This window comes from Rhamphochromis longiceps, linkage group LG3 (genome assembly GCF_057381845.1).
Source record: "Rhamphochromis longiceps isolate RC_006_pf linkage group LG3, R_longiceps_female_GT1.1, whole genome shotgun sequence".
In the NCBI taxonomy this organism is placed as follows: Eukaryota; Metazoa; Chordata; class Actinopteri; order Cichliformes; family Cichlidae; genus Rhamphochromis; species Rhamphochromis longiceps.
The window spans coordinates 26,584,331-26,609,121 of NC_140559.1; the positions used below are offsets into that span (position 1 = coordinate 26,584,331).

At 36.6% G+C, this 24,791-nt stretch overlaps 3 protein-coding genes across 3 annotated transcripts in view; 1 reads left to right on the forward strand and 2 right to left on the reverse strand.

Annotated features, from left to right (window-relative positions):
- The window catches only part of LOC146673690 (butyrophilin subfamily 3 member A2-like), a 348,925-nt gene that overhangs the window by 309,882 nt on the left and 14,252 nt on the right, over positions 1-24,791 (forward strand). The window lies entirely within an intron of this gene.
- On the reverse strand, positions 1,880-7,473 carry LOC146673709 (Fc receptor-like protein 5). The gene is made up of 7 exons (XM_085401001.1): positions 7,443-7,473; positions 6,631-6,690; positions 5,577-5,843; positions 4,977-5,228; positions 3,524-3,682; positions 3,346-3,396; positions 1,880-1,953 (listed from the first exon to the last, which is right to left on the reverse strand). Exons 1-7 carry the CDS (start codon positions 7,471-7,473, stop codon positions 1,880-1,882), a joined length of 894 nt encoding a protein of 297 aa, XP_085257127.1.
- Positions 18,226-22,375, reverse strand: LOC146673710 (low affinity immunoglobulin gamma Fc region receptor III-A-like). Its single transcript, XM_085391431.1, has 5 exons — positions 22,345-22,375; positions 19,929-20,195; positions 19,252-19,497; positions 18,856-19,023; positions 18,226-18,296 (listed from the first exon to the last, which is right to left on the reverse strand). Exons 1-5 carry the CDS (start codon positions 22,373-22,375, stop codon positions 18,226-18,228), a joined length of 783 nt encoding a protein of 260 aa, XP_085247557.1.

The window sequence follows — 24,791 nt, forward strand, 5'->3', positions numbered from 1 at the left end:
GGTGACTTGGATATCTAACGATCTTAATTTCATTTTTCCCCTAAAATGCAACAGTTGTCAAAAAAGGTTATTTCACAGATAAAACAGTACTTCTCCGTCCATCAGCCTAAGCTCTTCTTTCGACTATTCCCTTTGAGATTTGCCACAGTGGATTACTGATCTCCATCTCACCCTGTGCCTAGCTTCCTCTTCCATCACACCAGCACAAAAATGACATAGAAACACAGAAAAATGTTTTTTTATGAATGTGTTTGTTAAAAGAGGGGAATGAAACATGGTGTATAGAGTCCATTTACTTTTCACCATCTTTAAATCATAAAACATGTCTCACTACTACCTTGGAGTACTAAATGTTGCCCTTTAACATTGATTTTCCACCTGTACTGCTAAAAAAATATTTGTGTCCTTTACGTTCTTTGGTGACTAAACAAAGGAGGTTTGTGATGTTGATGTTATCACATTCATTTTGCATGCAAAAGTTTCCTGATTTGAAACCAGGAGGAGAAAAAAATACAACTTGGAGTACTTCTAGTGCTGGTCACAATGCTGAAGAAATAGCTCTGTTGTGTGAGGAAAGAATTCTGAGATTAAATACCTTACTATGTCAATTCACTATAGCAACAATAAATAATTATATTAACCACAAATGAGTTGTTAGGCCAGTGTTTTTAATAAGAGTCCACACCAAACATATTACAAAAAATTAGAAATGAATCAATTATTATATATATATATATATATATATATATATATATATATATATATATATATATATATATATGAAAACAACTCACAAAACAAGCTAACAACATAATCATCTTAGATAAATTTCTTTTATAACAAAACGCAGATTTTTTTGCATTAAATTTATTCTCCCACCTTGTGTTGACAGTATCACCATCTTTACCATAAACGGATATTCTGTTGATAGCTGACACAACACTAACATTTGACACACTGTGTTGCCACAGAAGCCACAGTGAGTATATTGAAAAATTGCAACAGTGTATTCATATCTATAATGAGGCATGAGGCAAAGCAAATAGACCCGGGCTTCACTATTTTTTTTAAAAAAAACTGCTACCCTTTAAAATAGACATGATGATGTGAAGTGGCAGACGTTTTACTCTCAGATGAAGAATGGAGATAATTAACAAAACAAACCATGAGGGTGAGATGTTTGCAAGTTTCTATAAACAGCCATCTTTTCACCAATTAGACATTTATTGTTTATACAAAAGGAATGAAATGTGCTAATAACAACAAAAATGTTTCATTGTATTTTATATAAATGCCAATTTTTCCAAAGGAATTAAAAGGCACGTTGAAGACTAGCATTCCCTTTACTTTTAATTTTGTATTGCACAGTAAAAGTTATCCGGATCCATGCTAGTAATTCGTTGACTGGCACCTCTCTGCAACCAGCTCGCTGCTGCCAGCTCTGTTTGGAGACACAATCAATTTCAAAACAGTTGTTTGGTTATTTTTAAATAACAACAGAGCTATATTGGAAATACTGGAAACTATATTTGAACCAACTAATAATTTCAAATTTTTTGCCAACTATGACAAATTAAGGCTCCAAATTTAAAACAGTGTTATCTAACTGATTTAAATCTGATAAACCGAGGGGACTCATCAACATATTTTTCTGTCAGTTTCTTGTGTGGGTTTTTTTTTTTCTGAGATTCACAAAACAAAGCTCAAAATATCAACAACATGAAACACACACGGTGTGTTTAAAAGAAATATAAATCAAAAAGAAAAAAAATATATAACATCACTGTCAGAAATCCCCCAAAAGCACCAAAACTAAGATGCATTTTAGTTGTTCTCAAAACATAGTGGTGAGCATAAAGGATGTTAAATCTTTTCAGTGTCAGTTACCTTTCACATTGCTGGGTTTTCTGACTATAGAATACGTCTCCTGGACTGATTCAAGTGCATGGTCCTCTGCAGGCATATAACAACAAAGCATCATAAGAATGATTTTTCTTTCCATTACATTTAAATGTAAATTGTCCTCACTTATTTCCGGCTGTGAAAATGTGATGTGTGGACTTCTGGAAGATGTTACTTTTTATATGATAGCATATTTCTGTTCCACTAGGCCTTTTAAGCAATTACGGGTATTATAACTTCAATGTTTTCCAGTTTAGGCAAATTACCTTTTGGCATTTTTGGTTTTGTGATGAGGGAATATGTCTCATTGTTTTGTTCAGCTCTGCTTACCACTGCAGGCACTGAAATATAAAGATAAGCCAAACCTTAAACAAAGTATAAAGATATGGGCAGACAATTTAGTTACATTTTTTTAAATCTCTCATTCTAGACACTTTCTCTATATGATAACCATCTCAAAGTAAAGATAGTAAAATGAAAGAGAAATGACAAAACAAGAGTGATGGTTAAAATGTTGTGTTGTTGTTTTTGGTCAACAAGTTACTACTAAATTAAATTATATTACTTACATCTTAGGACCCTGATAGTTCGTATTTATATTAGTTATTACAATGTCATTGTCTTTCCTAGCAACCACCTACCAGTAGAGTGGCACATATTTATAGGATATATGCTTCTACCACATGAAAACACAACACAATTTGTTTCATAACAGTAACATGCAATTTATATACAAAATATGATAACAGCATGTTGCCTAATAAAAATAATTGACCAATCTTGCTTGTGCAGTAAGGCTATACTGGGAAATGGTAAACCCTTTTTTTGCAGAGGGGAAGGTAGATCTAGCTCTCGTGCTCCCCGTGTCTCATGAAAATGTGACAAAATGTTAAGAGTAGATATAGAGACACATTTTATGTCAAGGAAAATAAGTTGTCTGGAGAAACACACCAGTCGAAATACTTCAAACTTTTATACTTTCTATTTCAGTCAACTGAATACATTTTTAGTCTCCTAAAGTCTTATGACATTTAGTCGACTAAAACTATGAATTTAGTTGACTAAATTATGACTAAAACAAGATGATGTTTTATTCAACAATTTTAATCAAAGGTCTGCTCTAATCAAAGGTATTAATCATATTCAGTCAACTAAGACAAGATTAAAATTCAAAAGATTTAGATGCCTAAATTTTGTTTTATCCACAAAAAAATAAATAAAATTAAACTAATTAAACTAATTAAAAGCTAAATGAAACATTTGATATCAAAATTAACACTAAAAAAAACTGCTGAGGGACTAAAATCACAAACCAAACAATACAATGGCAGGTGCATGTCCTAGGGTATACGGTTTACTAAAGGACTGTGTTTCTAATTTCCATGATCCTGTAGATTTGAAGTTCATGTTTTTTATTCCTAAACAAATGTTGGCCTTCCTGACCTGTTTGTGCAGAAGAGGGAGACCGGAAGGAGGCAGTAGAATTTTGAGCACCTTCTTATAAAAAAGACAAAATAAACAAGAAAAAAAATATTATTATTAATATCCACCAGGAATCACTAAGCATGCTTATTGTTATAAAATAAAAAGACATGCTTTGATTAGCATACTGTCAACATACCTGGTGTCAAAGAAGTTTCTTCTGTGTGATTTCTGATGGTTTGTTGATGTTTATTACGTTGAAACACTCTTACCAATATTAGCAGAATGACCACCAATAAAACACCCAAACCAATGCAGAGCACCAGGTAGATCTCTAAGTAAGGCACTGTAGGATGACCTGCAAGAAAGATAATTGCAATGTGCATTAGAAAGGATTAAAATGTTTTAAATTACTATATATATATATATATATATATATATATATATATATATATATATATATTCATGTAAAAACTTAAATAAATCCTATTCAAGACAATTATGTATACCCAATATGATTTAGTCCCATTTCAAAAGGTGGCATACTGATCCAATCATTAGCCAATAGAAAAAATGTGCTAGGAAACATGGGACAACAAAAGGCAGCTGGAGCTGACTGTGTGTTGCGTGAATGATAGACAACAAATAACTTTGACAAACAAAAAGTGAGCCTCTTATAGAGGGTGACAACATGAGTACACAAACCAAGGTAAAAAAAAGAATTAAGGCTTAAATCGGAAGAAACAGTGACTACGAAAACAGTGACATGAATACGGTTCTGCACAGGTGTATGTGAGAAACTATGAAGAGTTTGTATGGACAAGAAACATGAACATCGTAGGAGAAGAGTAAAACTAAACACTGAACAAAGAAACAAAATAAAGCAGGAAACATGTAGAGATGTAGACATGATAACATGATAACACAAACTTGACAACATGAACACGCAGACAAGAAACCTATGACAGACTAACACAAAAGACAGGAAAAGACACAAACACAGAGACATGGGTGAAAACACAACTAGACTAAATGTCAACTAAACCCTTACTAAGAATAACACCACAAGAACTTCAGATATTTCAATATAACCTAAAAGTTTGTTGTTAAAAAAAAAAAGAGATGTCAACAACGACCACATTTTGACTACACATACCTGTGTACAGCAATCCTATGGACGTCAACACCAGACTATCATTAGATATCGAAATAAAGATGTTGCCTTATGTTACAAAACAACCAACTTCAGGACTGATCCTCCAAAAATGACATGTAAAGGCATCATTCTGCTGTCTCTTTGAACAGTGGCTATGTTCATCATGGACCATATATTATTTCTCATTTACACACTTTATCATGAAGCTTTAAAATATAGTTTGGGTACTTTGGCGCGGTTGCAGGTGAGACAGACACACCTTAGCTGCATCAGCTCGTCACGCCTCCCCTGCATATAAGGGTGAACTGGGTCCTGACTGTGTTGTTGTTGTGTACATGTGGCTGGCAGCTAAAAAGCTGCGGCTGTGAGTGTATGACGCAAGCAACTGAGTTAATAAAGATGCTGAAAAGCATTCAAGTGTAATCAGGTCCATCTTTGCTGCCACAGATAAAAAGTTTGTCTCCATTTTTTGGGGAAAAATATTGATGCATCTTACTTCCAACAGTTAGCCAGCTCTCTGGTGATTCTCCAGCATCAGCAATACTACATTTGTAGAGTCCTTCATCAGATTTGGATACAGTGGGAATCATTATGTTTCCTGATGAGCTGCTCCCAGTGGAGACGCCATTTTTATAGAATTTTGCAGTGTAGCTGGAGTTTGCATCCTTTTTTCTACAATGCAAGGTCACATTTTCTCCCTGCATCACAGGTTGAGCAGGAATCTCCAGGATCACATGACTCTCTAAATCTAAATGGAAGAATGTATAACAGTTATTGTTTCAAAAAGTGATATTTGTTAAAATTATACATATATAGAAATCATTAATTATATTCATTCATTACTAACAACAATAATAGCTCAAATCAGTTTTAAATAGATACTTTTGATTATTACAATGCACATGCAGTAAATATATATGTATATGTGTTACTTTATTATGATTGTGATGCATTTTATGAAGAAAAATTATCCCTTAGTGTTATGAAAATATATATCAAATATGACATTGTGCATTACTGTAATCGATATACTTAACAGAAAAAATGGTGAATGGACTAAATATGTTAACACATAATTGCTTTTCTATGTACATACCAGTTACAGTGATGTTGACAGAGTTGCTTTTTTGTATTCCTCCATGTTCACACCAGTATTCTCCACTGTCAGTTGATGGATATGCATTAATAATTTTGCAAGGTCCAATCGATGTTTCCCAGTTTGAAGCACATGGTCTAACACCTCCATTTATCTTTTTCATCACTCTCCATCCAATCAGCCCATTTTGCCCTTCACAGCTGATAGCGACAGCCTCTGATTGAAAGAACTGCTGTCTGTTTGGAACAACTTGAGGAAAACCTGAATCTGAGACAGAAAATCAAATAAAGACTCTGCCGTCAATGTCTGAATATATAGATTAAAACTTGGATATGTAGAATAAATGAACCTCATGTTGATAGTTAAGGTTTTCTGAATTATCTGCCTTTACAATATGGCAACAGCAGAAATATTTCAGTAGTTTGAAGAGTTTGACAACTGTCTTGTGACAGCTGTTCAAACGAAGAGAAGATTTTGCAATACTTGAGAGAAATTATCAATCAAGGATGGAGATGTCAACTGAGATAACATGTCAAGCAGAAGCTGAAGCACATGATAACACATAATACCACATCACTGAAACCGTTATACCATTTTACATCCAAGATAAGGCATAAAAATGCAAACAAATTTAATGTCACTTTTCATTAAATATATTCAGAAAATCATTCTACATATATACAAATTCCATTCGATAAATAAACACACACACACACACACACACACACATATATTTGTATATATATATATATATGCAACATATATATATATATATATATATATATATATATATATATATATATATATATATATATATATATATATATATATATATATATATATATATATATATATACATATAGGGGGCTATTTCAGAACTGTTTTAGAGGTTTATGTTGTAGCTCTATTTTTAGCTGGAAAACAACAACTGCATTAGTTTCAAAAACATTCAGATTGTTAAGAGATTATAAAATCTATTACACACACTACTACATCCACACACACACAGACACTTAAAAAACACAAAAAACAACATGAATAATTAAACACTTACTATGTGTTTGAGAATCACTGAATTCAGCTACTGTAACCAACAGCAACAGAACATTCAGCACTGAAAAGTTTAAGAATGAGACTTTTAACATTTAATATTTTTGTCAGTGTTTTTGATAACACTTTTTAACACAACCAGCTAATAAAGCACAAGTACCCTGTATTTACTTGCATTTTGCAGGAATCAACTGGCAGAAGATCCAAGATGGAGAAATATAGTTGTTGGGGGTTTTTTTCCCAGGACTTTACCATGAAATCACCCAGTATTAAAATTACCTAATTAAATTTTATGTTATTATTGAAATATTTCATATTTCATGAAATTACAGGCTACTTGAGCCTTAGTCATGTGTGCTACAGTGTAATTGTTTAATTGTTTCAGGGGTCTTGCAGGTGACTCACATTTTAGAAAGTACACAGTACTTACAATCTACTTGTTTCATCGTTGACTTCAAAAACATGAGTTGTACTTACAGTGTACTTTGTTCACTGCTTCTTGCAAAAACCTGACTTGTTGCTTGCAAACTGCATGTAAGTACGGTGTATTTGTGCCTTGTTGTCTGCAAAATGCACGTTAGAATAGGGTACTTGCACCTTATTTATGGTTCATATTATAAAGCATAACCATGTTTTTTGGGGTTTTTTTTTGCATCATTAATAATAAGTCCTATGCATTTATTAGTGAGCTGTTACAAACAGCTGTTACAAACAGTTCACCATAAAAATACATGCAAATATATGGCTTTATTTTGGATATATTAATTTGCCCTTCAGTCTATCCATGTATTTTTTTAAGACAATGTCAGTACTTACAAATTCTGATGGTGGGAAATCTGACCTCCATGCTGTCTTGCTGCTGACTGCATGAGTATCAGACTAACTTGAGGATATATTATTTTGTACGAACTTCCTCTTCCTGTGCTTCTGTGGTGTGTGACTGAGGCCCAACAGGGTTCAATTTCAAACACATGTGATTGCATGAAAATGTCCCTACAGACTATTATTTGTTTTATGCCCTTTTATTTATTGAATTTTGTGTTTTCTCAATTTTAGATTTCGATCAGTCAGCCTACTTTTTGGCATCTGGTGAAAATTTAAAAAAATTAAGTAAAGGCTCAGTCATACCCATATGGAAAAGATATATATAAATCTTATAAAGTTTGTATCTGTCTTGTGTGAAACTTGTATGAAAAGCATATAAGAGTGAAAACAGATATAAGATCCCTTGAAAAATTATATAATGAAACTTGTATGTTTTGGATACTTACTAAAACAATGTATGAAAGTAATGCGAAAGTGGCCACTTTCATGAGTAATCACATATAAGTTTTTACTATTTCTTTTCCGTATGGGTAGAAACCCACAGTGCACCGTGTTTTATTGTTTTTTTGTTTTGTTTTTGCTGATGGCTGATGGTAATGCCATAGTTTAAGATTTCTGCAGTTACTGAGTCAGCAGAGTTTCGGTAATAGAGAGAACTTTAAAGCACTATGGCTCTAACCACTTGGCGACCCCTGCTTTGTAACTTTATTTCTTCCACTTCACTAGCTGAGTCACTGTGATTCCTAAAAGCCATTTTGAAATAACACAACATATGACTGTGGAATTTTCCCAGGAGCAAAAGACAAACAGTCTTGTTCCTATTGCAGTACAACCCTTTAAATCAGTGACCAGGTTTGTAGAAGCATAGGTGCTTGATTTAATGAGACTAAGAACAAATCATTGCCTTGTGACCTAAAGATAAAGGTGGTTTTGGCCTTCTGGACTTCATGGACCTGAACTGTACATTTAAGGAGAAAATGTACAGCTTAAGTTATAAGCTAAAAGAATGCTTAAAATCTCCTGAATCATTATGGCATTTTAATCCACACAACATTTTTAGGAAAGATTCAGATTAAGTGGTGTGGCATAATATTTTTTTTCCATATAGTTCATGTTGTCCCAGGTATTCCATTATATTTTTTTAAGCTCCATTACAATTCATGAATAAATTATTACAAAATGGCTTTTTTCCTCCTCATGGCTCATTTGTACTGTACATATCTATTCTATGCTATACATTAAAACAGAGATGCAGTTTGGTCAAGAGGGAAACAAAATTATATGCCAAATGCAAATATTATGAATTATGCATGTTGACTGTGCTTCTTATATGCATCCCTCCAATTTTGCACCAGTATTCTCCAAATATGTCTCTAAAATGTAAAATCTCTAAAATGTAGACTTAAAATGTGGACTTAAAATTAGATATCTAGAAAGCTACTCTTTCTGTAGTTGATAAAAATAAAATACAAAAATAAATAAATTAATTAATTAATTTAAGAGTTAATTAGATGGTTGGGCTCACGTCGCTAACCTGGTCACAGAGGGAATACCGGTGAGTCCTGGCTAACACTGCTAACTTCGAAACGAGCGTGACACTAACTGGATTCCAGCTGCTGCGGGCGACCAGGACGAGAGAGAGCGGTAAGCAGTAAGCGGTAAGCTCAAGGGTTGTCAAGTCCTGCGCAGATCAACTGTGTGGGATGATGGAGCGCATCTTCAACCTGAGCCGGAGGGTGGGGAGAGTTCTGGAAAACCTCTTGTGTTGTACCAGTGCCAAAGATTCCACGTCCCAAGGACCTCAACAGCTACAGGCCGGTGGCTCTGACATATCCAACTGATGAATTTTATTTTATTTGTTTTATTTATTTATTTACAAAGCACATATAATAACAACAGAGAGTTGGACCAAAGTGCTGTGCAAAGTAATAATTAAACAGTGACATTAACATCAACAACAGGTAAGAAAATTAGGATAAAAGAATTGGTAACTCTCATGCAGTATCGAAAGCCAAAGTGAAAAAAAAATGTTTTAAAATGGGATTTAAAAGGAGTAACAGTTGGGGCCTTTCTAATGTGGAGAGGTAGATCGTTCCACATTTTCGGTGCCACAACCGCAGCCCCCTGATCCCCTCTATGAACCATCCTAGACTTGTGTAAGGTAAGGAGTAAATGATCACTTGATCAAAGGGCTCTAGAGGGCGTATAATGCTGCAAAAGGTCAGACAAATAGTCTGGTGCCTGGCCACTTAGCTCTTTATAAGTCAAAAATTAAATTCTAAAATGCACTGGAAGCCAATGAAGGGAAACAAGCACCGGAGTAATATGTTGATGTCTCTTCACACAAGTCAAAAGGCAGGCTGCAGCATTTTGTACAAGTTGGATCATAAAAATGATCTCACCTTGGATAGGAGCCTTAATTTAAAAAAGGAGAACTGAACAACTAATTTAATTTGTTTCTCAAATGTAAGTTTGTTCACTGGCAGAAGACTACCGCTAGCTCCTTGGTTACAAGGAGCTAGCGGTAGTCTTCTGCACAAACATCCTCCACTGCAACTACTAAAGATCCAAGGAAAGTTTTAAGCCTTATCCTAATAGTAGAGATAGTGTCTCCATCCCAAATCTAAAACTTTACAAGCACAATAGTCTCAGTTTTAGAATTTAGAAGAAGAAAATTAGAGTCCATCCAGGTCTTTATGTCTTTAACCCTTGTGTGGTGTTCATATTTTTGTTACTCAGCCAGTGTTCATGGGTCTGGTGGACCCGCTAGAGTTTTGGCTTTCCAAATTAACACTATCAAACAATTTTATGTTAGATTACTCAACAGATGTTTACTTCATCCCAATTACAAGCCATATGAACAGCAAACATGGTTAATTTTTTCCCTTTACCTTTGTTAGATCACATTTATGAATTAATGTGCTTCTCGGTTTTTTTGTTTTTTTTAATAAAATGTTATAAAATAAATCAGTTATAATCGAGTGGAGTGAGTGGAAAGACAACACATTTACACGTGAAGCAATATCTTTCACAACTAAATGGGATCAGCTGCTCATCAATGGTGACATTAGGCCCAGGGTTGTAAAACAGGGGGAGGTGGTGCACACACTTATCCCACACTGTCCTGATGGCAGCTAGCTTGTCTCTCTGCCGTCGAGCTGGTCTGTCGTCTCGGTTATCAAAATGGACAATCCTGGAAATTTTGTGGAAGTTTTCCAGAGACACTGATGCACGGAAAGGTTCGTGCCGTTTTTTGCATCCCACAGGGATTCTGTGGATTCCCCTTTGGACCTGAAAACTCCTGCAAGGATAAGAACCCCAAAGTAGGCCTTTGGGGTTCTTAGATGAATTTGGTCCATCTCCTTCCATCTCTCTCCAAAAACACACCTTCCTTCTAGATTACTGCAAACCAGAATAATTTTCTATAATAATAATTTTCTGGATGGAATCTGGGATAAAAAGCTAAAATGAAGACTTGATGTCCTGCACATGAGTAACTGTCAGCCGTGTTGGCCCTGGCTTATCACAGTAACAGCTCTGCAGGGTGGCTCATCTCTTGGGCAAGAAGACCATCCAATTTCACCAGTTATTGACATCCATATTTCTTCACTTGCTGTCTGGTGGGCTTGTTCTGGTCCTGGAGCTGGCTGCAGATCAGAATCAGAATCAGAAAGGGTTTTATTGCCAAATGTTGAGCAGGTTTACAACATTAGGAAATTGCTGCGGTGCTTCAGTGCTAACATACTGTCATAGAAAAATAAAAATAAGAATAAGAATTAAAAGTGCTAAGTAGATAGATATATACATGATATATACATGAGTGCAGGTGGTGATCAGTGCCAAACATGGAATGATGCAGTGAACACAGTGTAGGGTCATGTGTTAGTGGTGGGAACAGTCATACGGTTATTGTTCATGTGTCCGACAGCAGAGGGGAAGAAACTGTTCTTATGGCGAGAGGTTCTGGTGCGAATGGACCGGAGCCTCCTGCCTGAGGGGAGCAGGTCAAACAGACTGTGTCTGGGGTACTCGTCTTCGTTTTGTTACTAAACGGTGCTCAACCTCATCTTCTTCTTCAAAGTCACTGTCAGACTCTGAATTTTCAGAAATGTGAAATATTCTGAAACCTCTTTGTCAACATCATCATCCGAAGCCTCTCTCTCTTCCAAAATCAATTGGATGGCCCTCACAGCAGATTATCTTTTGCCATCTTGATCAGTTGTGATAAAGAACCACACTGGCAAAGTCTTATTTATAGTATTATGCCCCTAATTTGCAGGTGGGACAGGGTATGAGAAAATAAAATTTGGATCCCTCAAGAAAGAGGGTAAAATGTGTGGGAATGTAAGAGCAGACGGTGTTGATAGTTGAATTTTCAACAATGTTGCAACTTTGTGCGGAGCAGGAGGGGAAGAAAACACTATCAGCAGCACCAGAAAGGAGGAAGACAGAGTGTGGGAACACAGGACCTACACTTTCAACACTTTTATTAGACCTGGGTCCAGTGGACCCGAACACCTTGTATGTAATGTAAATGCGTGGGGGGAGGTACAGTATGAGGTCATTGAAAATTAGTTCGGATTTGTGTTTTTCACAGAAAATAAGCCAAAGCCAATGAATTTCAGGTTGAAAATATAATTAATTGTTTAATTTTTCTTTTGAAAAAAATTGAAAATGGGTCTCACAGACCCGAACACCATTGCTGCAATTTAACTAATTGGTGTGTGTTATCTGGCTTCATGGATAGATTGTCACGGTGGGTGTTTGGAGGACACAGATGAGGGGGCAAAACTTTTACTGAACTCAAAGCGAGCCCTTATTAGGGCCGGTAAACAGTAAAGCAAAAATAACCAAACATAAACTATGGCAATAACCCAAACAAAGAACCTAAACTGGGAAACAACTAAAGACTATCAATTACTAAGACTGTGACTTATTACTGTAACTATGAGCAATGAACACGACATGAAAAGGCAAAGAACAGAATTCAGTGCGGAAGTGAGAGGCTTGTGAAATGGGACGGTCTAGCCTTCGTCGCACTGTTCAGGTTGCCTAGCAACCATGATACTAACCGCGAGAAACGTTACATACAGCTTTGTTTGACAGAAATGAAGGAGAAAAAATGTTTTGTTGGTCATTCATTTTTGTCATGACATCACTTTGTGATAGGTTTTAGAGCATAAACCTATTCGCTGGAACGTTGAAGACAATATAATTACACTGCAAAGCAAGACACAAGTAGGCAAGCTTCTTCATGTTACTCGTGCACGGGAGAGAACCGGACAAAGCGCCGTCCGTTCGCTTGACCCCAGTTGCTCTCGTCCGTCCTCCCGTACCACTGTCCTTTTATTGAGGTTACATGAATATGCATAGGTTCATTAACATATGACGTCTACATACACACAAAGAGTACCTTGCCTGTGTGTGTGTGTGTGTGTGTGTGTGTGTGTGTGTGTGTGTGTGTGAGGTACTGCTGATCAAAGGGTCATAAAAGCACACAAGCAAACATCCTTGGTCAGGAAGAGGGTAGACTAGACCCCCCCGGTAAGGAAGTCCAGCAGTTCATCTAAACAGAAAAGCACTCAGACTAGAACAGACATAGCTACGTTAATCCCACCATAAAACAATAAAACAAGATGCGAACTTTCCCATGCTCCCAGGATGTAGGTGTGCATTCCTGGAATGCACACCAAGCCTTTGGGGCCTGCTAAAGATCACACATCCTATCACTACACAAGTGATTATACACCTCTAAGCATATATGGTTAAATATTTCTAAGCATAAATGACAATCAACAATACAAACTCTAACACTTTGATTAGTTGAGTATCTGAGGCTGAGACCACGGGACTGTAAAACATGATTGTTGGGCTTCATTTCTGTACTGAACAGTCATTTAAGATTAGCTAGTAAATAACAATTAGCTAATGTTGTTCATGAGACTAAAATCATCTCACTGTGGTAATGAAAATATAATATGGACAATATATGTATTGTCAGATTATTATGATATATAGATATATATAGTGAGCTTGAACTCTTTTTTTCAAGTTGCAGTTATTTATATTTCCTATTACCTTAAATCTTCACTCAAAGACAAGTGTAGATTTGACAGTGTATATACAGATGTATTATATATAAGAGACATATTATTCGTTTAGTATGGTAAATGGTCTGTATTTGTATAGCGCTTTACTTGGTCCTAAGGACCCCAAAGCGCTTTACACTATACACAATCATCCACCCATTCACACACTGGGGATGGCAAGCTACAGTGTAGCCACAACCGCTGACAGAGGCGAGGACACTGAGACACCGGGCCCTCTGACCACCACCAGTAGGCAACGGGTGAAGTGTCTTGCCCAAGGACACAACGACCGAGAGCCGAAATTCGAACCAGCAACCTTTCGATTAGAAGACGAACGCCCATCTCTTGAGCCACGATGTTGGCATTATTACATTTGGCTCAATGCCTACATATATGTGTAAAAAGAAAATGTACGAGCTGTGAAAACTGTTTCTGATAAAATGAAGAGTAGACTGATATATTAAATATTCCTTTATTGGGTGAGAAAATCAGACCATGTCATAACTGCTTTAGTTCATACAGAATAGATATCAGAGCCTTAAACAGGCTGACTTCTGCTAAATGGGTCAAACTGGGCAGAAAGTACACAAACACATAACATCCTTATAGAATATGATGTAACACTATAGATCAATTTACCTCAGAATATATAAAGCATATAAACAATTACAGCAATATGATGCAACAAACACAGCAGTGCTACTAATCCAAAATACTCAAAGCTTCATAGAACTGGAACAAACATTTATTTTTAGCTCTATTCTGCTGCTGATACATACTTTATTTTTCTGAACATTAAACTTGTTGCTTGTTGTTGAAGGCCCTGAGTACTTTCTCCCACACTGAAAACACTGGAATGATCAAATTATTTAAACATTACCTAATAAGACTGATTCAGGACAGACAATTAGTTATGTTATTTTAAACTTTTCTAGCAGTCCTTCACAAACAGGAAACAGTCTGTCTATCCTCTCCATCTTTCAGCTGCTGCTGGCTCTTCCTCCTCCTCTTCCTCACACACTGCTGAGTTTATCCTGGTGGATCATCAGGGGTGCAAAGCCTCACAGATGATGTGCAGCAGTGTGTCCCTCAGTCTGTCCTCACTCTGGACACTTGCAGTTGTCGCACATGGAAATCAAATGTGTGATAAGCTGCAGGATTCAAACACAAGTGTAACTTATAAACACATGTTCATACTTTTATTCCACAATCAGAGAGAAAGAAACAGAGAGAGAGTGCAGGACAGACAGACAGGTGACAGTCTCAGGTGTTTACACTGCTACAAACAGGAGGATTTAGTGTTTGTGTTATTACGAAACAAGAAGAGTTCCCAGATGGTACAGTGGACACACGTGTGACTCCTGTGATTAAAGCATCTTTCTTTCAGCTTAACGAGTGAACCGTCAGCTCGTTCAAACACACGTTAAAGTCCGTTTGGCTCGACACCACCGAACAGAGGCAGCAATATAACATAGCTAACATTAACAGTGCAGTGGATCCTGCTTGTGCCGTGATATTCAGGACTGCAAACCGAGCAGCATCACTGACTTTCAGCCTGTTGTGTTTGTGGATATATGACTGACTTTAATTATCCACAAAATCATCACATTCTCTGTAAGATAAGATGTGATAATTATTAGGTTATCTAGATTATTATGTAAATAACAAAATAACTTAAAGCAAAAATTGGGAAACGTAAAGTCCGAAGTCTTTATATTAAGGGCCATCAGTCAAACAATATTGTTTGCTCTGGGTGTACAGAGCACGTTGTGTGTGATGTCTTCTTTTGCGCATGCGGGCCGGGCCGCTTTGAGCGTTCACACTAGAGCACGTTTGCTGTCCCATTTTATTTGTAGTGTGAACAAGCAGACAAAAAAATCGGATTTGATCAAAAAATCGGAATTGAGCATTAAGACCTGCAGTGTGAATGTAGCCTTGGTTCAGGGGGGATGACAAAAAGAACTAAAAAACAAAGGACTAAAATGCAACCTAGAAATTAACTAGATGAGCTAAACTATAACATAAATAAATACAAAAGATACATAAAAACTCAAACACAAGGTCACACGACCCAGTACCGTGACATAGATAAAGCTGTATGCAGTGTTGGGGAGTAATTGAATACATGTACCGCCGTTACGTATTTAAAATACAAAATATGAGTAACTGTATTCCGTTACAGTTACCATTTAAAAAGGTGGTATTCAGAATACAGTTACTTTGTTGAAATAAATGGATTACACTGCGGTACTTTCCTGTTTCATATTGTCGCGGGTCAGGACTGTTTGGGTGTTGTTTGACAGCTACGTTCTGTTGTTCCAGGCGGCAGCGTTACGGTTGCCATGGTTACAGGGCGACACACACTCTCTCTCTCTCTCTCTCTCTGCGACTGTGTGTTTCCTGGGTGAGAGAGCGCCTTTTCGTTGTTGTTGTTGTTGTGCTAAGCTAACAGGCAGAATGCTACAAGCATAGCTCTAAAGAATGTAGCCTCATGGGCAGTGTAGTCCGTGTTGCAGGGAGAATGGACTGCCATACACGTTATGGGTCTGTGAGCGCGAGGAGGGAGAAAAAGGGGAGTGGAAAGGTACGAGCTGTCGTCGAGGAAAAACGGGAGCTGGAAGCATGTAAATATAATAATAACCACTGCAGCCAAGAAGAGTGCCTGACGAGCCCAGTTGTAAGTAAGCTATTAAGACTCGACTGTACACCGTGTTCGTGTTTTCCTCCGAAAACAATAAGTTCCGTTGGAGCAGCCTTTCAACGCCTCTCTCTGTCTCTCGCAAGAAAAGTTGACCCAGACAACAAAGTAAAGCTAGTTTTCGGCTACAAGCCGACAGGGACCCCGCCGTATTAGTCAGAGGTCCCTTTACTACAGTTCGGAGTCGCGGACCTTCAGTAATAGTAATAAATCACACAGCAATAGTACATTCACGTTGTTGTAAAAAGCATGATAATATATTAAGTAATCCAAAGTATTCAGAATACGTTACTCTCATTGAGTAACGTAACGGAATACGTTACAGAATACATTTTGGGGCATGTATTCTGTATTCTGTAATGGAATACATTTTAAAAGTAACCTTCCCAACACTGGTTGTATGTCATCTGCATAGCACTGAAAATGTTTGCCATGCCTACTGATGATACTGCCTCATTTGTAACCTTCACTAAAGCTGTTTCTATGCTGTGATGAGCTCTGAAACCTGACTGAAACTCTTCAAATAAGCCTTTGCAGATGACCTGTTAGCTGTTCGACAACACCCTTTCAAGAATTTTTGAGATGAAAGCCATGTTGCAAACATGTATTTTAGAATTACTTTACCCAATCTTCATTATTTCATATAAGACAAGTCTTGTGTTGACAATATTATCACCATTTTTCCTATAAATGAACATTGTGTTGATGGCTTATGACATTTTAGCTTTATGTCTTAAGCTACATTTGTCATATTGTGTTGCTGCAAAGGCCACGGTGAGTATATTTTTAAAAATTTGCAACAGCACTCTCATACCTGTAATGAGGCAGAGTAAATAGAACTGTCTCTCTCTTTCATGTTTAATTTTAACACACTGCTACCTTTTAAATTAGAAGTGATGATGTGAGGTGGGTGAAGTTTCCTCTTTCATGTGAAGAATAAAGACGATGAAAAAACATGGTCTTGGGGTCATTTTTATTTCATGCAAACTGACACCATTTCATCAATTATAAATCAACACATTCACTGTTTATAGAAAAGCACAATCTAAAACATCAAAATTCTGCTAATAAACACAGAAATGTCCATTGTCTTCTCTCTAAATGCAACTCTTTTGACAGTTTTTTTCCATACACTCATAGCTTCAATAACATTAAAATTCAAAAAAGAGCATTAGAGACTAATATATCCTTCATTTGTGGCTTTGGGTTGTACAATAGAAGTGTTTCAAATCCTCTTCTGTTAAAACTGAGTTGGTACCTTCATGAACATGCCTGCTAGGGTTGATTCTCTTTTGAGTACAAATTAAATTTCAAAATATTCTTTTTTTTTTTTTTTAAATGAAACCTGAAGCATTCTGGGAATTATATTTGAAACAACACATGATTTATACATTGTTGCTCTTCTACATTATTTACTCTAATACGATTTGTTCATTTATGAAATGCAATTATGAATAAAATAAAATAAAATAAGGTACCAAATTTAAAAACTTCTAGTCTTTTTTTATTTCACTTGCAGACACACAACTTAAGCTGTCAAGTGGCTGAGCATGTGACCACCAGTTAAAAATATATCTTATGTGCACATTCATTATGATACTTCACAGCCTTCAAACAACCTACATGTTGAAGTGAGGGTGCTCAGCTGCATACATTTTTGTATTTGGGTTTCTGGTGTGGTTATTGTCAGACATCATGACCTTCTGTTAAAAAAAGAAGCTGGTAAAGTTTGTCTTTCTCTCTGTGAGAAGATTCAGCTGCTGACACACAGTGTAACAATGATTGAATAATGACAAGACTTTAACAAATGCTCACAAAAACATCAGATAAATTTAAGTCTTGATCAATAATTTCTGTTTGGAGCAGAAAAGTGATGGACTGCTGAAAAAATCATTTATTTTTCTTTTTTAATGATTACATTGTTTCTTCCACTGGCTTTTTAAACAGCTAGAGATGTTATAGTTTCAATATTTTCACGTTAGGCAAATTACCTTTCATCAACTTTGGTTCTTGTGATGAGGGTACGCATCGCCTGGGTAGAATTAGTTATGCTGACCCCTGCAGACATTGAAACATACAGGCAAGTCAAGACCATAATACAAAGATAACTATGAAGGAAAAATGTTTCCTCAGCTTGACTCACACATGCCAAGGCTAATCACAAAGTACAGATAGTGTAACATAAAAGATACGCATTTATGATATTATGTAAGTACTATGCGATCATCATGCTGCCTAGCAACCACCTACCAAATAATAATACCAAATTTACAGTGTTTCAGCACTAGAACATCTTAAAAAAGGACAGCATGATTTTAATTTCATGAAAGTAGCATCCAATATGTATTCACAAAACCTCAACTATGTATGTCATATTATGGCATTATCATGTTACCTAGTACCCATCTAAGAACAGACTAAAATTAAAAAACTTTAAAACTCTAAAAGAAATGTAGCATGGGCATGTATTAGTTTTTAAAATCTACTAAAAAAGGTGTAAGTCTTCATCTCTACTCTGGAGTGACATCGGAGAGGGCCAGGGCAGCCAATGCTTATGATTTGGTTTATTGGTTTCAAAGCTAAACAAGAAGTCATGTTCTATAATGGTGAGCCATACTTGGTGTCAAAGAAGTTTCTTCTATGTGACGTCTGGTGGTCTGTTGATGTTTCTGATGTTGAAATACTCCAGTCAGAAGGACCAAAATAATCACCATTAAAATACAGAAACCAATGCCGAACACAAGGTAGAGGTCTAAGCGAAGCACCTGAGGTGGAGCATCAGCTCCTAGAAAGATAATTGCATGCATTGTGTATTAGACATAATTATAATGATGTAAATTAATGTAAACACTTTATATTAATATAAAAAACCAAACACAAACCCTAAACCATCAATTTATGGTATACATTCATCAAATAATGCGTATCTGAACACATGAACTTCATGTTTATGCAAAGCTTCAAAATGCATTGTAGATAAAACACACAGCTTTTAATTGTCTATAAAACTTACTTCCAACAGCTAGCCAGCTCTCTGGTGATTCTTCAGTCTTAGAAATGCCACATTTGTAGAAGCCTTCATCAGACTTGGAGACAATGGGGTTCATCATCTTTCCTGTTGAACTGATCCCAATGAAGGCACCATTTTTATAGAATTCAGCAGTGAAATTGGGGTGTGCATGCTTCTTTTTACAGAGCAGGGTCACATTATCTCCCTCCAACAAAGGATAGGCAGGACTCTCCAGGATCACAGGACCATCTGAATGTGAATGGCACATGACTTGAAAAGTTTCTTATAGAAAACTTGATTTCTGATTAAATTATATAATCTTTCAAATACTACTGGCAATAGGTCAAATATCATTTTTAAGAAAAAATGCATAACACATTATACAAACTTTGACGAAGATGCCTTTGTTATCAGAGTAATGCTTAATTTCCAAATATAATGTGCTGTATTTGCTACCAAAAACAACTGACATATGTCATTCCTTAAGCGAAATGTGTAAAATGATTGTTTAAGCACACACACACACACACACACACACACACACACACACACACACACACACACACACACACACACACACACACACACGCACACAACACTGTAATTGATATACCAAACCAACAGATCTAAAAAGTGGATGGACTAAATATGTTTTTATATTTTTTGGTGTATGTGCATACCAGTTACAGTGATATTGACAGAGTTGCTTCTTTGTGTTCTTCCCATTTCACACCAGTATTCTCCACTGTCAGTTTTCGGATATGCATTACTAATATTGCAAGGCCCAGTAGCTCTATCCCAGGTTGGAGCACATGTTCTAAGGTCTCCATTTATCTTTTTCATCACTCTCCATCCAGTCAGTCCACGTAGCCCTTCACAGCTGATTGTTATAGATTCTAATTCAAAGAACTGTTGCCTGTTTGGAACAACTTCAGGAAAACCTGAATCTAAAACAGAAAATCAAGATGTGTTATTGCTTCTGTCTTTCAAAACACAAATGGACAATATTACTATATTTACTGAAACAAATGCACATGTATGCTGTATTTTTAGGTTTTTCTTAAATACAGATTTTTTTTTCAAAGTTGTATTCTAATGTAATGTTGTGTTGGAATGCACTATGCTTTTGCAGCTGTTGTAGCCCAAAAGTAAGTGCAATAGTTGCCGAACCTTTCACGTTGTCATGAGACAATATTTACCTATTACATTTTTGTTATAAATAGATCAACATGAATTTTTAACTACTTACTATGTGTTTGAGAGTCACTGAATTCAGCTACTGTAACTGAGATCAACAGCACATTAATCACTGTAGGGATTAAGAATGACAGTTAAACATGTAAACTTTTTGAATATTTTTTCTTCATCATTACAGGCAGTGCAGAATTATTAGGCAAATGAGTATTTTGTCCACATCATCCTCTTCATGCATGTTGTCTTACTCCAAGCTGTATAGGCTCGAAAGCCTACTACCAATTAAGCATATTAGGTGATGTGCATCTCTGTAATGAGAAGGGGTGTGGTCTAATGACATCAACACCCTATATCGGGTGTGCATAATTATTAGGCAACTTCCATTCCTTTTGCAAAATGGGTCAAAAGAAGGACTTGACAGGCTCAGAAAAGTCAAAAATAGTGAGATATCTTGCAGAGGGATGCAGCAGTGTCAAAATTGCAAAGCTTCTGAAGCATGATCATCGAACAATCAAGCGTTTCATTCAAAATAGTCAACAGGGTCGCAAGAAGCGTGTGGAAAAACCAAGGTGCAAAATAACTGCCCATGAACTGAGAAAAGTCAAGCGTGCAGATGCCACTTTCCACCAGTTTGGCCATATTTCAGAGCTGCAACATCACTGGAGTGCCCAAAAGCACAAGGTGTGCAATACTCAGAGACATGGCCAAGGTAAGAAAGGCTGAAAGACGATCACCACTGAACAAGACACACAAGCTGAAACGTCGAGACTGGGCCAAGAAATATCTCAAGACTGGTTTTTCTAAGGTTTTATGGACTGATGAAATGAGAGTGAGTCTTGATGGGCCAGATGGATGGGCCCGTGGCTGGATTGGTAAAGGGCAGAGAGCTCCAGTCCGACTCAGACGCCAGCAAGGTGGAGGTGGAGTACTGGTTTGGGCTGGTATCATCAAAGATGAGCTTGTGGGGCCTTTTCGGGTTGAGGATGGAGTCAAGCTCAACTCCCAGTCCTACTGCCAGTTTCTGGAAGACACCTTCTTCAAGCAGTGGTACAGGAAGAAGTCTGCATCCTTCAAGAAAAACATGATTTTCATGCAGGACAATGCTCCATCACACGCGTCCAAGTACTCCACAGCGTGGCTGGCAAGAAAGGGTATAAAAGAAGAAAAACTAATGACATGGCCTCCTTGTTCACCTGATCTGAACCCCATTGAGAACCTGTGGTCCATCATCAAATGTGAGATTTACAAGGAGGGAAAACAGTACACCTCTCTGAACAGTGTCTGGGAGGCTGTGGTTGCTGCTGCACGCAATGTTGATGGTGAACAGATCAAAACACTGACAGAATCCATGGATGGCAGGCTTTTGAGTGTCCTTGCAAAGAAAGGTGGCTATATTGGTCGCTGATTTGTTTTTGTTTTGTTTTTGAATGTCAGAAATGTATATTTGTGAATGTGGAGATGTTATATTGGTTTCGCTGGTAAAAATAAATAATTGAAATGGGTATATATTTGTTTTTTGTTAAGTTGCCTAATAATTCTGCACAGTAATAGTCACCTGCACACACAGATATCCCCCTAAAATAGCTAAAACTAAAAACAAACTACAAACTACTTCCAAAAACATTCAGCTTTGATATTAATGAGTTTTTTGGGTTCATTGAGAACATGGTTGTTGTTCAATAATAAAACTATTCCTCAAAAATACAACTTGCCTAATAATTCTGCACTCCCTGTAGTGTTGATTCCTGCATTTAGCACTGAGCAGTTACAAATTCCATAATTAATTCATTAATATTTATAAGTGTGTTTTAGATATGTTAATTTGCCCTTTAATTTCATAGGTGCATTTTTTCAATAGCTTATTCAGTATGTTTGTATAGATAGACAAGGATCAGTACTCACAGACTTTGATATCAGCAACTCTGACCTCCATGTTGTCTTTCTGCTGGCTGTGTGAGTGTCAGACTGAAATGAGGATGAGTTGTTTGTAAGAACTTCCTCTTCCTGTGTTTGTCTAGCTCACCAACAGGTTTTAGTCTTCCTGAGACAGAGAAATGCTCTGTGTTTAAAAGAACATTGTGTGCATAAAAGGATAAACAAGGATGTGGTTTCCACTCCATTTACATGCAATCAAATTAAAAAAGCCCCTAATTCAGCCTAAATGTGATTATTTGATGCACTGTTCTTTGTTTTACATGATTAAAAAAAATGTCTGTTTCTATGCAGCGGAAGAATGTATAAGATCACATAATAATCATGTATATGTAACCCTGCCAGTCCAAGGATCTCCCTCCACCCTGGACTCTGTGTTGTGTGATTTTGGTTTGGATTGGGGTGCACAGTAGAGAGACCAGTCATTCAATATGTGGGTCGGACCACAGCGCTTATTTAGACACTGGGGCATAAACAACTCCAACTCAGCTGCTGGCATCTTAACAACATTTCTTGGTTTCAGGTACGTGTATGAGGCAAAATTTACATAACAACACTACTAGCAAACTGTAGCTGAAGAACTAATTCTTCATCTTCTTCATCATTGCATCAATGAGTCCTCTGTTAGCAAGCAGAAATGTTGCCCCAAATCGCCACAGATATTTCCAAACATAAACACACTCTCATCAGACAGTACATGAACATCTCAATAAATACAGTATATTCATAGTTTGACTGGACAATCACCTTTTTACAAAGTATAATACTGATTTTTTTAATCTAAACTATGTGGAATGCCAAAGACAGTGCTTACTTTGCAAAGTAATCACAGAAAACTCTGAGCCAAGATGGCGCCCTCACAAACAGGAAACTCGACCTAGGGTGTCCTGTAGGGGACAATTGTCAAAATTGCTCAAATCTACAGTGTATATGCAGCTCAACAGTGACACCCTGTGACTTATTATTTGTAAGTCACTACCTTACAATAAAGATCTTTTATTTTAAACATGATTATGCATTCTATGTTAAACTTTTATCATTTCAATCCATTGAAATATAAAATGATATGGATGGATTTGTGTGTCCCAGGGATCCCAGGTGCTATGTTGTCTTTCGGACTGCCTCAAAGTAATTTTGGAAAACAGTCAGGCGACTTAGAAGGGGAAAGTGGTGCTCTACCCACACTGTGTATAGTGCGGGTGGAGTCTCGTTGTCTTCAACTCAGGATATTGTCGGATGGTGGAAGGAGTACTTGAAGTTCACTAACATGTCTTCCGTAAAGGAAGCAGAGTCTCTGGATGAGGTAGATGACTCATCTACTCTGAGGGTAAGGTCACTGAGGTAGTTACACAACTCCATGGTGGCAAGAGGGCTTGGTGTGGATTAGGTTTTCCGTGTGTTCCTGAAGGGCCTTTCAGTTAGACTTCTTATGTAGTGGCTTGTTTGTGTAAAGATGACCTCAGAGGCTTTGAGTCTGTGTGTATGTGAACAGGATGGGAAGGGTGAGTGAGTTACACAGCCTGTTTGAATATATTGTAAATGTACAATATATTCAATTGACTATTTTTATTGAGTATATTGTGATCAGCAAACCACAAGTTTTAAAGAGAAAAAGTAAAAGGAGATTATGTCAAAATGGATGCTCATCCGAGAATGAACTGAGGATGAATCTAATTGAAGATAAATTTCATAAACTGAATGAAAAAAGGAGTGAAGTATATTCATATGTGACTAAATTTTCAAAAGTAATGGGATTATTGTTAATTCCATGTTAAGTAGAAAATGGAAAAGGAGAAAAAGTAATAAAGTTGTTTTAAAGTTGAAACTTTAAATTTTCAACTTTAAATTGTCTAAATGCATGTTCAATCATCCAGGTAAGGAAATCCCAAAAAGGTGATTCTGTTCAACTGGACATTTTCAGTGGGAGAAACGTTTTGTCACTCATCCAAGTGACACTTTCAGTCTCAGTTGAAGATTATGCAAATGCATCGTTTATAAGGTTGGGGAAACCTGCATTCAGCTGCAAATTGATTTTATATTTTTTGTCTTTTTTTCTCTGCTCATTTTGCTGTGTTAGAATATAAACTCTAACGGATCTTGATCTTCATTGTTTACTCGAATAACTGAACTAGATCCAGTTAATCCAAGAGCGCCCTAACCCATTCTAGCGAGCCCACCCTACAAGCTACAGAGAAGCAAACCAAAGTTAAAGGCTATTTTCTAAAAGTGCGTTTTCTAAAAGGCAAAAAGATCCAATGTACCTAAGTGTGGGGGTAATTCTTTAAAAAAAATAATTTAAAAAAACAACCATTTTTTGACATGTATATAAAGTTCAATCATTTCTGCCGTTCAATACCAAAGAATGGTGCCAAAATGCTCCAATGGCAACATGTCTGGCAATGAGTTTATTAAAAGTT